This window comes from Sylvia atricapilla, chromosome 6 (assembly GCF_009819655.1).
Source record: "Sylvia atricapilla isolate bSylAtr1 chromosome 6, bSylAtr1.pri, whole genome shotgun sequence".
NCBI lineage: Eukaryota > Metazoa > Chordata > Aves > Passeriformes > Sylviidae > Sylvia > Sylvia atricapilla.
Window position 1 is genome coordinate 25299580 of NC_089145.1, and position 15551 is coordinate 25315130.

Genomic DNA, 15551 nt, shown 5'->3' on the forward strand with positions numbered 1-15551 from the left:
TCTATGATTTAACTTATCAGTTTAAACTTACTGTCTTCAAACTCCTTCATTTTTGATACTGCATGTGTCATAGTATGCTATAAAAACATGTTCCATGGAAACAGACTTTAAACCTAACATTTCTGCTGAACAGCTTGCCCTGCAACACAGAGGGAGCAGAACGGAAAGAAAGAAAGAAAGAAAGAAAGAAAGAAAGAAAGAAAGAAAGAAAGAAAGAAAGAAAGAAAGAAAGAAAGAAAGGAAAGAAAGAAAGAAAGAAAGAGAATGATAGAGAGAAAAAGAAAGAAAGAAAAAGAAAGAAAGAAAGAATAGGATTAGATTAATGTAGGAAGAGAGAAAAAGGTATACAGACAGTGTGTCAGTAAGTGTCAGGATATTTCAGGATTTTAGGGAAAGAGGTTATTTCTGTAAAAGAGCAGACACCGAATCACTAGTGTTAGGACTTGTACCTGATTCCTGTAAAGGAGTCTTTGAAGAAGTATAAAAAAGAAAAAGTTGGGGGAAGGATGAGAGTAGAGGTACAATTCCAGACAAAATTAGTTTTGGATCCTGAAAATAAGGTTCAAAATCTAAACTAGAATGACAGGAGAAGCTGGAGGAGATAGGAGCAAAAAGGAAAACCATTTAAGCATAAACCTTTTGTATTCACTGGAGTGTAAAGAGAGAAAGAGAGGTCATAGCTGTCATCAATTATGGTTAAGAGGTACTACGGGTGGAGACACAAGTAGTATACAAGGGTATAACAAGGTGAACCGCAAACAGGAGTTTGCCTGGGGGTGGTATGCTAAGTAACCAGGACTTTTACAAACAGTGTTGACTGTGCTATTTGGTGTGCAGTAAAGGAATAAATGAATCAAGCTTGCACAGGGAGCTGAAAAGCAGGAGAGGACAAAGAGGATCTAGGTCTGAGACAAGGTGGGTAGACCTGAATGGTAAGGAAAACATTTGTTATTACTGACGTTAACTGAGAAAAGAAACATGGGAGGGGACAGTAAGACATATGTAAAGGCAGAGAGTTAGTTGTACCCGTGACAAAGCAAATACATTTTGTGAGGCCCATCTCCTATTAAACAAGTGTGGAAGGAGATCATTCATTGCCACCCTGGCCAGGGTGCATTGTTCTAAACTTTTCTTCTGTACTTCCTTTTTTTCTCCTTTTCCCTTCTTTCCAAGTTTTTTAGTCTTATCTAGATTCCCTAAAGGAACACGGTGAAATTTGTTCTCCTGTGATTGGTTTTACATTGATTTAAATGGCAATTGACAAGTGCATGGAATTTTGAACTAAGTGTTTAGATAAAAAGGCCCTGCAGCCCATTACCAGATGTCAGGCACCAAAAGCAGTAACAGGGCACTGCCCAGTCGCTTGGGGCTGTCTCCCACTGCCCACAGCCCAGGACCCCATGTCACCCTCCTGAGGCCACCAGCCCCTGCCCCGTGATACTGCAGCAGAACTGTTCAACAGCTTCCCGGGTTCCTGCCAAGCTTGGCCCACCCACGAGCTGGGTCTCCTCACTGAACCTATATCTTCTTAGAAAATCAAAAGTCTGTGGCCCTTCTGGCTGCAGTTACAGGAAGGAAAAGAGATATACATTTGATCACATAGTAAGGACTGGGTTCCAGTGCAAGAGTGACTGCAGTTCATACAGTCTCATTTCTTTTAAAATGTCTGTGGTAGTTAATTAGATAATTAGAATACTGCTTTCTATACTAATTTCTTTGATTTTGTTCTTTTTCATCTTCACTGAACTATATTTTGTGTCTTTTTCAGACCAGTTCTCAACCTCCCTTTTCTGCAACATTTTTAGAGCAGACTACAGAACCTTTCTATTTCCTTGGCCCCCAGCTCTGCTACTTTTCCTCGGGTTCCTGCTTCTGCCTCTCTCTGAGAGTTTTTCCGTCAGACTCACTGCTGTCTTTCCACATGTACTCTTTTTTTTCTTTTCACTTTGGGTCCTTTTCATCCCCAAATTGGCTTTTCCTTTCACTTGCTCTTTGTGGACTGGTTGGTAATGGTTTCAGTACACTGGCGTCACAACAGTGCTGGCATCCCTGAAAGGGAAGACTTTTAGGAGTGATTTTGGGTGAAAAATGTAATGGCTCTGTAGGTGCTGCATAAACTTCATCCAAAAGCAAGGTCAGGAGAGGAGAAATCAGGAGCTGTTTCTTTGTTATCCAGGGCTGGTGGTAACAGGGATTGATAGATCAGAAAGGAAAGCTGAGCTTTTAATACTGCATGAGAAATGATAGATAATGAAAAACTTTGGAAGGTAAGACACGTAGATGACATGGAATTAAGGAGAGAAAGAAAAGGTAAAAGGCAGGCATAAGAAGTGGTATAATGAGAATAATAAGCAGATTAATGATGGCAGCAAGGAAGGTGTCACTATGGTTGCTGAGACCAGAAAAAAATCTGATTCCGTAATGGAGAACTGCAGTGATGACAGAACGAGATTTTTAGGTTGTGCCTGCAATGGAAATTGTTGCTTCACACCCACCTCAGTGCTATGAAGTGTGTTGTTCTGTAGGACATCTTTATCAGCCTTTTCCTCAGTAGCTCCCATCCTAGTCTATATGTTGCCTCTCCACTGAGGTTCTACCCATTCCCACCTATCACCATTCAACCCTTGCTGCAAATGAGATGATGTCAAATGCTGTCTCTTGTTGGCAAAATTACCCAGATCAGACACTTTTTCCAGCCCCTGGATGTCTGTAATTTGTGTATATTTCCTAACCCGTTATTGATTTTTCACGTCATGGACAGGTCAGCCTGGCTGCTAAGGCTCCACTTTCTGGGGTATTTCTCCCTCCTGTCCATCCATCACAAACTGTACAGAAGCAAGGGGGCAGCAGATTTGGTCGAACAAGGGTCTTGCTCTTGCAGTTCATTCTGATAGAACAGCAAATGCAGAACTGCATCCAGAGCTTGGTTTTCCTGTCCAGGCTGTTCTTGGGGGCTTTCTATTCATCATCTCCTCCTCACCTCCTATGTACCCATGCACATATCAGTATGTATGTATTTGCAGTTGTCTTTTTGAAGGGATTAACAGGGCTTAAGTACAGAGTGACATTCAGCAACTGAGAATGTTATCTGTTTTTAGAGATTTTTCCCTACCTTCCACTGAGCTGCCATACCGGTACTTTCTCTTACTTCTGGCGTCAAATGTATCAGGAACACAAATAAGTATTGTTGTAATTTCATTATTTTAGTCTGGAAAGTTCCACTTATCAAGTGGGTGCAGAGGATCACCCCACATGCTCAGCTCTGGCCAAGGTCTGTCAGTGAAAAACTGGCTTGAGACACACCTTTGTAAGTTTATTATCAGAAAACTTTAAATCATTATCAGCCTGCTTAGTTACTTGGAGCAAATAATATGCCACTGTAACTGATATTAATGTGTTTTGGAACTATTCATGTGTGTGTATATATATGTACACACATGTGTGTACGTGTGTTTCTGTACTTGGGTAATAGGTGCTACACAAAAAGACTTAACATTATTCAATATTTCCAGTTATAGTACTTCTTATTGTTTATGAAAGTATAAAAATATTTTTTTAAGTCTTTGTTTGTCTGTTTTATTTCTTTAAATTCTGAAAAAAATTTAATTGCAATGGTTCAATAAGTTCCAGGAGATGGATTGGGGAATACTATATTATGAATCATTGTTTCAGCAGTTCAAGGACAGAACAATGTACAAGTGATACTTACGCAAAGCAATGCAACCTATTCATTTGGTGCCTGTTATAGAAATAAATCTACGTGGCAGGAGGAAGAACTTCAGTCTAAGTGTGATGTGTTAGGTCCTGTACTCATGTGACTCTCATTAAAACATCTTTGAGTATTTCCTAACTGAAAGATTTTCTATCAGACCTTGTTTTGGTCAGGGGAAGGGAACTCATTATAAGTCCAAAGCTGGTGGTTGATAAGTGGGAGTGGTTGTGGTGTAGCTACACATGCTCAGTTGAAGTTCAGATGGCTATCAGACATAGGGGAAGATTGTAGAAGGTCCAGTATCACAAAACGTAAAGCAAGCATGGGACAAATGAACCAAGAAAATGCAATTTACCAGAAAAAAATTCCAATAAGTCCAGCAAATGACAATTTTGTGACACCCCTGGAAAAGTACAATACAGAGCTAGAGAGCTTTTCTGGGTCAAACCATCCTGCCTGCCATGCAGGGGATTTGCACATAGGTTGCCAGCAACCTCCATACCCAGCCTACCATGTAGAAAAGGGAGATGTTGAAAGTAATTAAAAGCAGACAAATGTCAGAAGTTTCTTGAAGTAAATAGAAGGATGAGAAGAACATTTTATGGTCAGTGACCTTGACCACGAAGATATTAACAACATGATAAAATGTTTTTGGTTTTGTTACTTTTAGTGTGTTTATCACTAAGAAAAGAATCCTCTACAATGGAATTGTAGAGGACCATGGTAGAATTATCAGCAGTGCAAAGAAGGCTTGCATTCAGTAAATATTTTTAATTTTATGAGGGCTTTAGGCCTTTTTGCCATTTTGAATTGCTTTCTCCAGTAATCTATTTTCCATTTGATACCACTCTTGACTTGAACAATTGTTCTGGTTGTTCTCGTAGAGAAACTTTGGATTATGTCATAGGAAACAGATGTCACCAGACTGACTAATTCTTTTTGCTTAGCTTTGGTTGCATTCACAATAGCATTGATATTGTGAATTTAGAACTGTATAAAGAACTTGACTTGACATGACAGCATGTTTTGACTAAAAAGTTGTAAAGACATCAAATCAGCTGGACACACACTGGAGATATTAAACACTAATTAACTGACAGGCCTCAAAAAATCTTATCACCTGATAGCAATCCTTCTGAAAAACTCCTACAAGAAAGTATTCTAGGAGGATAATTATTGCTGCCTGGTTTACTCTTTAGTATTGACAACAAAAGAGTCATAAAGTGATTTCTGATATAACCTGGAGAATACAGTAAGACATGCAGAAATTGAAAATGTCAAGCCATAGCTATGTATAGTTGATTTATAATGATGTCATTTGAAGAACAAGGAAAAAACCAACTGTGCAGTGTAAGGCTGTTATCTGGAAGATTTTATGCTTCATTAAAGTTTTTGAAAAAATTTAAAAATACAGCTCCTCTGCTTCTCCCCCTATCCCCATATAAAACAAGAACAAAGCAGATTAGTGCCTTATATTTAACTTTTAGGATCTTCTTTTTTGTGAATATGTAAGATCCAGAGACATTTAGATTCCTGTCTCCCTGTTTCCTGTGTTGTTCCTTTTCAGTAGAAGAAGGTTCTGCTTTTTTTTCATGAGTCTTATGATGTTGTCTTTCCATCTTGCCTGGGAGAGCCCATAGTGCTGCCCTTCAGCTACAGCAGAAATAGTCTACTATGGACTTGTTGTGTTAATAGATTCACCACTCCTTTACTGAGGAATACCTTGTAGTTACCTAAAATCACACTTAATTCAAGGTAGGATGAGGGAAAATGCAAAGATAAGTATTAACTCGTTACATCTTAAATATCAAAACAATTACGAGTACTTGGAAAAGCCATAATAAATATAAGGAAAAGTTCATCTGATTTACTGACACTGAAACCTACTGAAAAGATGGTTTTAATTTTGGATTTTTTCCCCTCCTTTTTAATTTCCAGCTGACTTGTCTCTCTTTGACAAAATGGCTCTCAGAATTTTCTTTCCTCCTCTTCCTCAGGATTCTCTTAGGTGATTTTCATCACTGGAAAATTTGCATTACACAGAATTCTGTACTGGGGTCTCACATCTGAGAACATCTTCCAAAGAAGGCTTTGGACTTCACCTTAAGGTAACTTCATGTCGTGTTGACCTCATTTGTTGTGGGCAGTGTTAACTCTTACTGCCAGTCTGCTCTGTGAACTTTTCTAAGGAGTCCAGAAAGATTTCACCTGTCACCTTGGAGCTTGTTCTATCTCTCCTTATAGTCTGATTGTTCTCCTGAATTTAATTAAAGATTTTTTTGCTTCCACAAATACACATATGTCTTAGGAGAGGAGATGTCTCCTGTGTTTAACTAGCTCCTAAACAGCTTTGTTCCCCCAAGGAAGCAAGCCCTTCTATTTCTCTGTGGTCACTCATTGACATGTTTACACATGAAATACATCTTGTAGCAGACCTTTTATTCTCTAGTGATAGTGTAATTAGTAATTATGCATTATACAAGTATCTAAATGGGGTAAAATTAATCTAGTTCATTTTCTGATTCCTGAGACAGCTATGATAGCATCACTTCAGAGAAGTGACAGTATTTAAAGTAATTGAAGCCCATTGTCTTTCTCCTAAGCATACTCTAACAAGGAGTCTTTGTACAGAATTATTTGATTATATATAGTTACATATATTATTTAGTTGATTTTAATTGCTACATGGTGTGAAGCTGCATCATCAAACTGCTTCTGAAAAAGAATAAAAAGGGAACGCTCCATCTTGACCCTCATGAGATCAATGAACAACCTGACTGACTTTAGCTTGCCTTGAAAACAGCTTCTGATGCATTAGGACTCATGGATCACATCATGAAAGGAGAATTGATGTACGGTGAAGAAAAGGTAAAGGCAGATCTTCCTGTAGCCTTTCTTGTAGCCTTTACAATAATATCATACAACCAAGAAAATGAAAAAGTATAGGCTGAATGTCATTGTGTCTAAAAATACTGCATTAATTTGAATGAGTATTGCAACATTTTATTGTAAATACAAATAAATTTTTAATACAGAGATAGTGAACAGTGTCCCTCTCCATTCCCCAGGTCATACCTATGTTAAGGGAGATTTGTCAGTAATGCTGTTAACTCTGTGAGTCCACAGATATTCTGGTAAAAGTGTGTGATATCAAAATCATGTATCAGCCCTGAAAGAAGGAACCCTTATGTTCAAGTACAGTTTCAGCAATGTAGCTGGTGCTGCTCCTACTGTTGTCTCAGAACACATCAGAAACACATCAGTTTCTACTATGGCAGTTGGGGTTTATGTACATCCACACAATGGGTGGCACACAAACAGCTCCTGAAGTGCTCCTATTTTATCTTATAAAAACAGAACGAAAAGAAAAAAAAAATTGAAACACAAAAAGAGAATTTACATCCTCAAGGAATCCAGGCAATGATGTGTTTATTGCCAGCAGGTTCAGCATGAAAAACTGAGAAGTGGGTAGACAGTGCTGTTTGACTCTTCTGATTGTGCAGACTTCATGGAACAGAAAGAGAATGTCATGTTTACCAGTAGTTATTGTTTTGTGCTTCATTTTGCAATTTCCAGTAAAAGAATGCTGATGAAGAGCTCTCTACTGAGGGAAACAGAGTAAGATTTCACAGAGGGGTGAGATAAGTCTCTCAATGAAGTGCAAGGAGACAATGAGTGAGCACAAGAGAGAAAATATGTTGTGTTGGACTGCCTTCTTTCCTTTTATCTGGAAACACGGAACAACTCCTTTTCTGTTGTTTCCTCTACCACTTCTATGCATTTCCTGTCCTACTGAACCATTTTGAGGCTCTTCTGCCGCAGCAGCAATGGCAGCAAACATATATACCATGTAGTCTCTTCGGAGAGGGAGAATGAGAGAATTCAGGTTAGTGGTGTGGATTCTCTGCAGGAATAGGGAAGTTTCTCCTGCAGTGATTTATTTGTCCAAAGTGGAAAGCTTCAGGGCAATAAATGGAAAGAAATTAATCCTGAATGTGTCATGGTCTTTGTGGATACACCTGTTACAGGTTATGGAGATCTTTGTGTTCCCAGATTCTAAAGGTTATAAAAAAAATACAACTTTGTAATCTTAAATGAAGTTATTGTTCCCCAGCAGCTTTAAAAGAAAAGGGAGGAGCATTTGCTCATAAGCAGTTCAATGTTTTGAGAAAAGGACGAATTTTGGAATACTTCTAAATACATATTATTTATCTATTTGGTTTAACAATATAATTGAGATGAGTCTTTTCCATAAGAGAATTTTTACTTATTAGCAAAGCCTATTTTTATAGGGCTTGAAAGGTCTTTCTGCTGTCCTAATTTCCATAGGAGATTTACATGTTATCTTTGTTATATCAGTCATACAAAATCTAACCTGAATTATCTTTCCTTATTGACAGAAAGACAGATTTCAACCATAGAGACCACGTCATTTTCCTTCCTGTGAGAATAACATGAACCAGAAGATGTTAGCTTTCCTTGTCCCAAATTTTTTATTTGGGATATTTCTTTTTGGGTTTTTCTGTAAGAGACAAAAAACCCTAACAGGTGAGTAAGGAAATTACCAACAAGATTTAATGTTTCATAGAAGAGTGACACTTTATCCAAATGTGTTAGAAGGTAACTATGGAGCCCAAGATATCAACAATACTGTGAAAATATCCAAGGCCTTGTCACTGTGGTAGTTATCTCAGCAATATATGAGAGGAGAGCACTACAAAACAGGATGTTGGAACATCAGACTTGCTTAGACTAATAGTGCTAACATATTGAAAGTTTTCATTTCAATAAATGTTTCACTAGAGAGGGTAGTTTATTGCATGTTTGCCATAGTCTAGTCTAGTTACAGAAAAAAAAAATTGATTTTAGCATCTTCATTAGATTTTGTATGTAGGGTGATAGATGGAGTACTATGATTGTCACAGATACATAGTTTTATACAAGCCTATTTCACTGAAATGGTTTCAATTTCTTCCTCGGTTACAGGTGTTTTTCCCAATCCTACTGAAAATTGGCTGGCCATTCAAAATGGTCGGAAAAACATACTGGATTTTGTCTGCCTGAAAAATAAGCTTAATAAACCAAGAAGCAAATTGGATTCTGATGTTGCAAAGCAGCTCTTTGTGGAGCATAAGCATAAATTTGTCTACTGTGAGGTGCCCAAGGTAGGCTGCTCCAACTGGAAGAGAACTATTTTTGTTCTTCAATCAGACTTGAATGCAAAAGCTGATGAAATTGAGCATGACAACATCCACCATACCTCACTGATCAAAAGGCTGGTGTCTTACCCTCCTGCCTTACAAAAGGAATTTCTAAACAATTACACCAAAGTGATGTTCACCAGGCATCCCTTGGAACGGCTGGTTTCAGCTTACAGAGACAAACTCCTGCACTCTGAACAGTACTACAGCACCACACTTGCTGATGAGATTAAGGCAATGTTCAGGAAAAATAAAGCTTCTTCTGAAAAAGTGAGTTTCCAGGAGTTTGTCAACTATGTTATGGCAAAACCACCACAGAATCTTGACATTCACTGGAAACCAATGTTTTTGCTCTGTGATCCTTGCAACATTCACTATGATATTTTGGGTAAGTATGAAACTCTTGAGTTGGACTCTGAGCATGTTCTGAAGGCCATCGGTGCACCAGAGAGCCTGCAGTTCCCCAGCTTGAAGCGATATGGCTCAGAGAAACGAACTGACAGCGGTATCACCTTGGAGTACCTCAGACAACTGACCTCACAACAAATTGAGAAGATAAAAAAATTGTATGAAATGGATTTTTTTTTGTTCAACTATACTATGAAATATGAGGATTCTTTTTCCCTGAATGACTAATGTAGGTCAAACAAAGAACAGTTTCCTTTGTACAAAACGGGTGGAACTTGTCTTCACAGGTGCTTGATAGGTGGGTTGGTGACTGCTGATGAGATCGTCCTGGAATTTGTAGATATGGTTAATCATCCTAAGCACTATAATAAAAAATCCCATGACCTATTGTACCACTAACTATTAAAATTATTGTCCTCCTTCAACAGTTTACATTTGTTTCATGAAAGCTATTAATAAATTATAGATTTTGGCCCATTGGTAAGAGACATGGGGAAGATGAAGAATGTTGTTTTTCACAATTAATATTTTAGAACACTCTTCTTATGTCATTTTTTAAATTAGAAAAAGACAAAAGAAGCAATAAATAATCTGCTTGAGAGTTAAACCTCTCTGTCTGCAAGAGCCTTGATCATGAATACTGTAGGAAAGGAGCAAATAACTTCAGATGCTTGAAGCTGCATTACGTAGAAGCTAATGCCAGAATATCTTCCTCTCTAGCAGCCCATCAGCTTCATCCCTCAAGCAGCAGAGCTGTCAGCAATTCAGACAAAGTTTCCATTATAGCTCTTAAAATCTTCTGATGAGCATCTCTGGTATTCATGGCGACTTTACAAACTCTCTTCACTTTTGTAAGGATTAGGGTCTGATTTTAGCAGAAGGTCTGAAAAATGCATTAGTCCTTTTTAAGTGAAGTAGTTAGAGGTAACTTTTAAACTGTACAACTGGGGTGATGCATGATCTAAAATCTCTGTGGAAAAGTGACTCTTAGTTATTCTCCAAAAGCCCTTAACACACAGTCAATGGGCAGGCCAGTCAGCACAGTGGGGACAATGTTTGGGCTTTCCCATTTGTTCTGTTGGAATCCACAGTCCCCTGGACTTATCTGAGCACAGTACTTGGGAGGAGTGGGGTAACCTTATGCATACATAGTACATTTGTTCTACCTGTTGCTTTCTCACCTTACAGGAGAATGAGTGCAAATAAATTGTGTATTTATGGTGAGGGAAACAATGAAACATGTGGGAGAAGCAACTCAAACCATTACCCCCTTCTTATATTCCTAGGTGACCTTGGTTTTAGATCACTGAGGGGGTCTACAACTGCTATTATATTAAGCATGAGATTTGTCTCCTCTAAAAAAAAAAAATCTATTGTCTAGTCATGTTCAATTATTAATTTGTGATCATATTAATTGTAACAAGTTTTAGCAACTCGTAACTATTGGCACCATGTCTAGGGGATGTCGGTCTCTCAGCAGCTAACTTGAAAATCTCTCAAATGCACTTAGTTCCTCTCAGCTAAATCTGCACATGTATAAAGGCTGGCATGCTAGTCTTGGACCCAAAGTTGGCTCTCAGCTTCTCATCACACAGAAAAGGACAGATACAAAATAAGTTAATCACAGAGTAGCCACCAATTTGTACAGCCTTTTCTGTCAGCAGCATGGCCAAGGGAGAGGGAAAAGGAGACTGAAAAATTGACACAATGGGGTTTAAGTTATGAGGGTTTGGAGGAGCCCTCTCAGTGCAGGAAGTGGGTTGCAGGAATTACCTGCTCCAGTGGGAAGGTGCAGTGATATATGACATCAGTTGGAGAGAGTGATCAGGCCACAGTGACAGGAGAAGGCTCAGAAAGAAGTGCTCTCTATCCCACTTGACAGCAGATTGTATACACAAGCCAGGAGTAGCATTCCATACATGTGGTAGGTCTTGCCTGGCTGACTATCTCATAAATGGGTCAGCTTTGGCACAAGGAGAGATACAAAGTGAGAAGACCAAGGAAAACAATTTTGAAAAAAATAAGGTTATGATTTTATTCAGAGTGATTCATGTACTGGATCTTACCCTCTCCACCACCATATTTGGTGTCCCCCATAACCCTAATAGCTCCCGGTAGTGGATTGTTCATGCTGCCCTGGCAACCCTGCAGTTCATGTAGGTTTTTCTTTTTCTTTACTTGTTAGTTTGCTTTAGTCAGAGGAAGCTGGAAATTACTCCCATCCATGTTAAGGCTATGCAGAAGGATGCAGTCTTTCTCTTTTTCCTGAATAAGAGCTACATGCTTCTCCTACATTCTTTGACAGATCATGCAGAGGTAGAGCGGAATAAGATTTGCTTCATAACTCACTTCTACATGAGCAGATCCCTCCAGAGCTATGTCTGAAGCTGTAAGTATATCTTAAAATACATGAGTACTCTGTCACCTTCATCCAGCCTAGGAAAGCTCTGAAGAAATGATACTGACAGAGTTTGATAAGTGTCTTTGCTATCAGCATGCAGTGTTAAAGCATTGTTTCTTGCTGTTAGGTGTGAATGCCTTTCTATTCTTATTTCCTCTTGACAGAGGTTCACATATTGTTCCCACAGTGGTGTCAGAAAACTGATGGCTAATTCATTCATCACAAGCACTATTCAGTAGCAGAAGGGTATCTATCAAAGCAGAAAAGTCTCTGTAAATATTCACAGCAGACTTTGAGTCTTGCCATTTGCCTATGCTCCTATTTAACAGGGAACTGTATATCACCTCAGAGCACTGGCTACTGTAATGCTGTTTAGCTGATGTGGGCCTGAGCAAAAAAAAAAAAAAAAAAAGCTACAGAGGACATATGTGGGCATGTGTACCCATATAACACCGGGTTTGGACACAGCATCATACAAGAATGGCATAAATTGTCGATTACCCAGAGTAATAAAATGAGAATAATGGGTTGGAAAAGAGAATAACCTGTTGGAAAACAGAAAAAAAAAGATTATTGATATTGTAATATAATGAAGGCTCTGGATACTGTCTTAAACAGCCCACAAAAACTGCAAGACACCTGTACACTTTATGATGAAAATTAAAACACAACACTCTCTTCACGGCCTGAAAGAGAAGTTTCCTGTACTGTCTTCCCTAGAAGTGCAATGTCCAGAACAAGGCTCTAAGCTGAGCTGCGCTCCCTCCTGACTTTTGCCCAGAGAATAACCCTCAGTGGAGCTTCTTTCCTATGAATCCTAACCCTTAGTGATGTTCTCCTGGAAGGAAAATGGATTCTTGTGGTTGAGAGCAAGGGTGGAGGCAGTGTGGTGAGGCTCAGGCCCCAGGGAGGGTTTGAAATGGGAGGGAGTACCATAATTCATCTTCTGATTTATTGTTATATGCCTGTCATATGATCATTGAAATGTTCATTTGTGATTATCTTAATAAACTGTTAACACATTAATCTACTTTTTCATCCTTCTCAATAATGTCTGTTTAAAAAACAAACGCACCTCAAAATTGTTGTATCAAATAATAAAAAAAAAGCCACACACTATTAGGCAACAATCAATACAAAGTTGCTTGCCTCTTCTTTACTACATTAATATAAGCCTGCCTCACAGAAATTTTAAAGAATTGAAAGAATTAGCAAATACTAATGTGCATTTCATTTTGGAGAAAAAATGCAAATAAGTGGAAAAAAAGGAAGAGAAGGAAAAAATCTTGCAAAGTCAAGCTTGCATTTTTCCCACAAATCTATCAATCAGCAGTGAGAAAATAAGAGATTTTTCCCACTCTCATGGAAATCCTCACACACACACTTTCAGGATAAGTATCCACAAACCTGACATCATACTTTCTTCATGGAATTATAACAGATCTAACAGATGATCAGTGTATGTCAGCAATGGAGACCATTTCACCAGCTGTTCCTTGAAGAAGATGTTTCCTTCACTTTAAAAAACAATTATTCTGCCTGCAAGCACTCCTAATTTTTCACACAGTTTTGAATGTGAGTCTTAACAGGTAAACTGTGATTAGTGGTTTATTGCTCAGAGAACTTCAAAGAGCAGGACCTGTGAACAGGATAAAGGGTGTGAGCAATGAAACTTGAAGTGTTTGCTGTTCCACAGAAGTGTCTGTAGCAGGAAGAAGAGGAAACACCACCCATGCACGACATTGCACATCAGACACATTGTAGTGCTCACTGCTCACAGCTAGAAGGTGATTCCATTTCTGTGCTTAGAGTGTTAATAAGTCAAAAGCTTTTAGCTTGATGATAACCATTTTTTTTAGCCTGTGTGTCATAGAAGTAGAAAAAGAAGTAGAAAACAGGAAAAGAAAAACGCACCACCACTCCATGACCCTGCCTTTGGCCTGACTTGATTTATCTCTGTCACAGCAGTTCTTACCTCCCTTCCTTCCAGAATTATAATTTAGGACATGCTTTAGTATAAAAAAAAGTTATTGAATTGGGTGACATACCTAAATCTATGTAAACCAAATATAATCAAAACAGGCAGAGAATTTACTTGATAGAAATGTCTGAAATTTCAGGAACTTCCTCCTGCAAGTTCTGAACAGGTATCAAATGTATGCAGGGGTGTAGTTACAATGCTGCTTCTAATAAGAACTATTTTTATAGAAAAAGCTCAAGTGATCATAAATCTCAGTCAGTATACTGAGACTGAAATTCCAAATGAATCAGCAGAGCAAAAATGAGTGATGTATAACAGGATCAGGTCTGTGAAAAGGAAATGGCTCCACACTGTTTCAACACTACCCATGTACACCTCACCTTTGCTCACCCCTATATGAACACATCCTTTACATATTCAGGACCCTGATTATGGCTTCTTTTAGAGATGTACCAAAGCTTAGCAAGATGAAAGGGTTTTCTCAAAAAGTCCCTGTAAAGCTATTGTTAAAAAGATTATGCAGCCTTTGTGGAGCCCACCAAAGTGCAACAATCAAGACAGAGGTGGGGCTCAGAGCAGAATTTAGCATGAATACCATAATCCAGGTAGGCATACTCCAGTTTATATTTCTATTATGTAGCAGAACTAGGGGGAAAGCTTTTTATGTACAAATCTATGACTAATATCCCAACTCTTACCTTACCTGATTGCGTTGTCCTCCATTTGTTCCCAGATCCCTTCTTCAGTATTCACCTGAACTGCATGTATGGATTCCTGCTGAGTTCCCACATATGGGGGCCTCCAAACACGTGCTGTAGATGCTGACTTACTCAGGCACAGGTTGTTGCTGGACGTATTGCAGCTATTTTCAGAAGGTTTTTTGTGTGGGAAAGTTCTTCAAGCACTTGCTCCACCAGTGAGATATTACCTACTACAAGCTGAAATGTAAATATTAAATAAAGGGTGCTTTGAAGGCATTCTCCTTGCTTAAAAATTAACTCATCTTCTATTTAGATAGGTTTAGTGGTTAAAGGAAGAAATCTCTTTTTGGGATTTACATCAGGTCTCAGAAGCCTCTGTTAATCATACACCAAAAAAACCCAGGAAACCCTCTCTCATGAGGGGCCATCATTCTCTGCAGGGTTAAATTTTGTTTACCCTCAGAGATCTGTTAAGATCGGTCCCCAGGGATGCCTGCATGATAAAAGAGCCTCTCAAGATTTTTAGCTTGTAATAAGCAAGGAAAAGTAAAGTGACAAATTTAAGAGAGAATCCACCTGACACCTGAACATTAAACAGTTAATTTTCTCAGAAAATTGATTGTCTCAAAAAGACATCACAGGTAAGAAATAAACACAGAGGAAAAGCAATCAAATTAATGTAAGCAGATTATTATCCTGAAGATAACTTCTGGCTAGCAACTTTAACTCAGTACCCTGACCACAATGCCAGCTGCTGCCTGCAATTGAACAACAAAGCTCTTTGTCAAACAGCTTAGCAAGCCAATTTTTCAAGCTTTGCACAGCTGGTAATGTTTAATTTCTGTTCATCTGTGCTGCTGTCCTTTGAATTCTCTACAGTTCCAGGTGGTTTCCAGATCTCCTGGAGCACCCAAAGCCAGATGCAAACCTTTTACTTTCCAAATGCCACACAGATTGAAAGTATGAACCCAGGTATGTCACATATTAGTAAGTTCCCATTTGTACTGTCAGTTCAGTGTTAATTCAATGTAGGAACAAGTCACTCGTAATTGAAAAACTGAACCATGAGACTCCATGAGAAACATCCCAGGATTTGAGACATGTATTCTAATCTAAGTTCTTGTACCCGGACTGTTAAAACCCTCCA

General features: G+C 38.6%; 1 protein-coding gene across 1 annotated transcript; it reads left to right on the forward strand.

Moving 5' to 3' along the window:
* Positions 1-846: 846 nt before the first annotated feature.
* LOC136363187 (carbohydrate sulfotransferase 8-like) lies at positions 847-9684 on the forward strand. The gene is made up of 3 exons (XM_066322265.1): positions 847-915; positions 8113-8260; positions 8699-9684. The coding sequence occupies exons 2-3, from the start codon at positions 8167-8169 to the stop codon at positions 9547-9549; spliced, it is 945 nt and encodes a 314-aa protein (XP_066178362.1). The 5' UTR covers positions 847-915; positions 8113-8166; the 3' UTR covers positions 9550-9684.
* The last annotated feature ends 5867 nt before the right edge of the window (positions 9685-15551 follow it).

Coding starts and splice junctions, on each gene's coding strand:
- LOC136363187 (XM_066322265.1), top strand. CDS start 8,167: ATGAACCAGAAGATGTTAGCTTTCCTTGTCCCAAATTTTTTATTTGGG. Junction 8,261..8,698: donor GAGACAAAAAACCCTAACAG/GTGAGTAAGGAA, acceptor CCTCGGTTACAG/GTGTTTTTCCCAATCCTACT.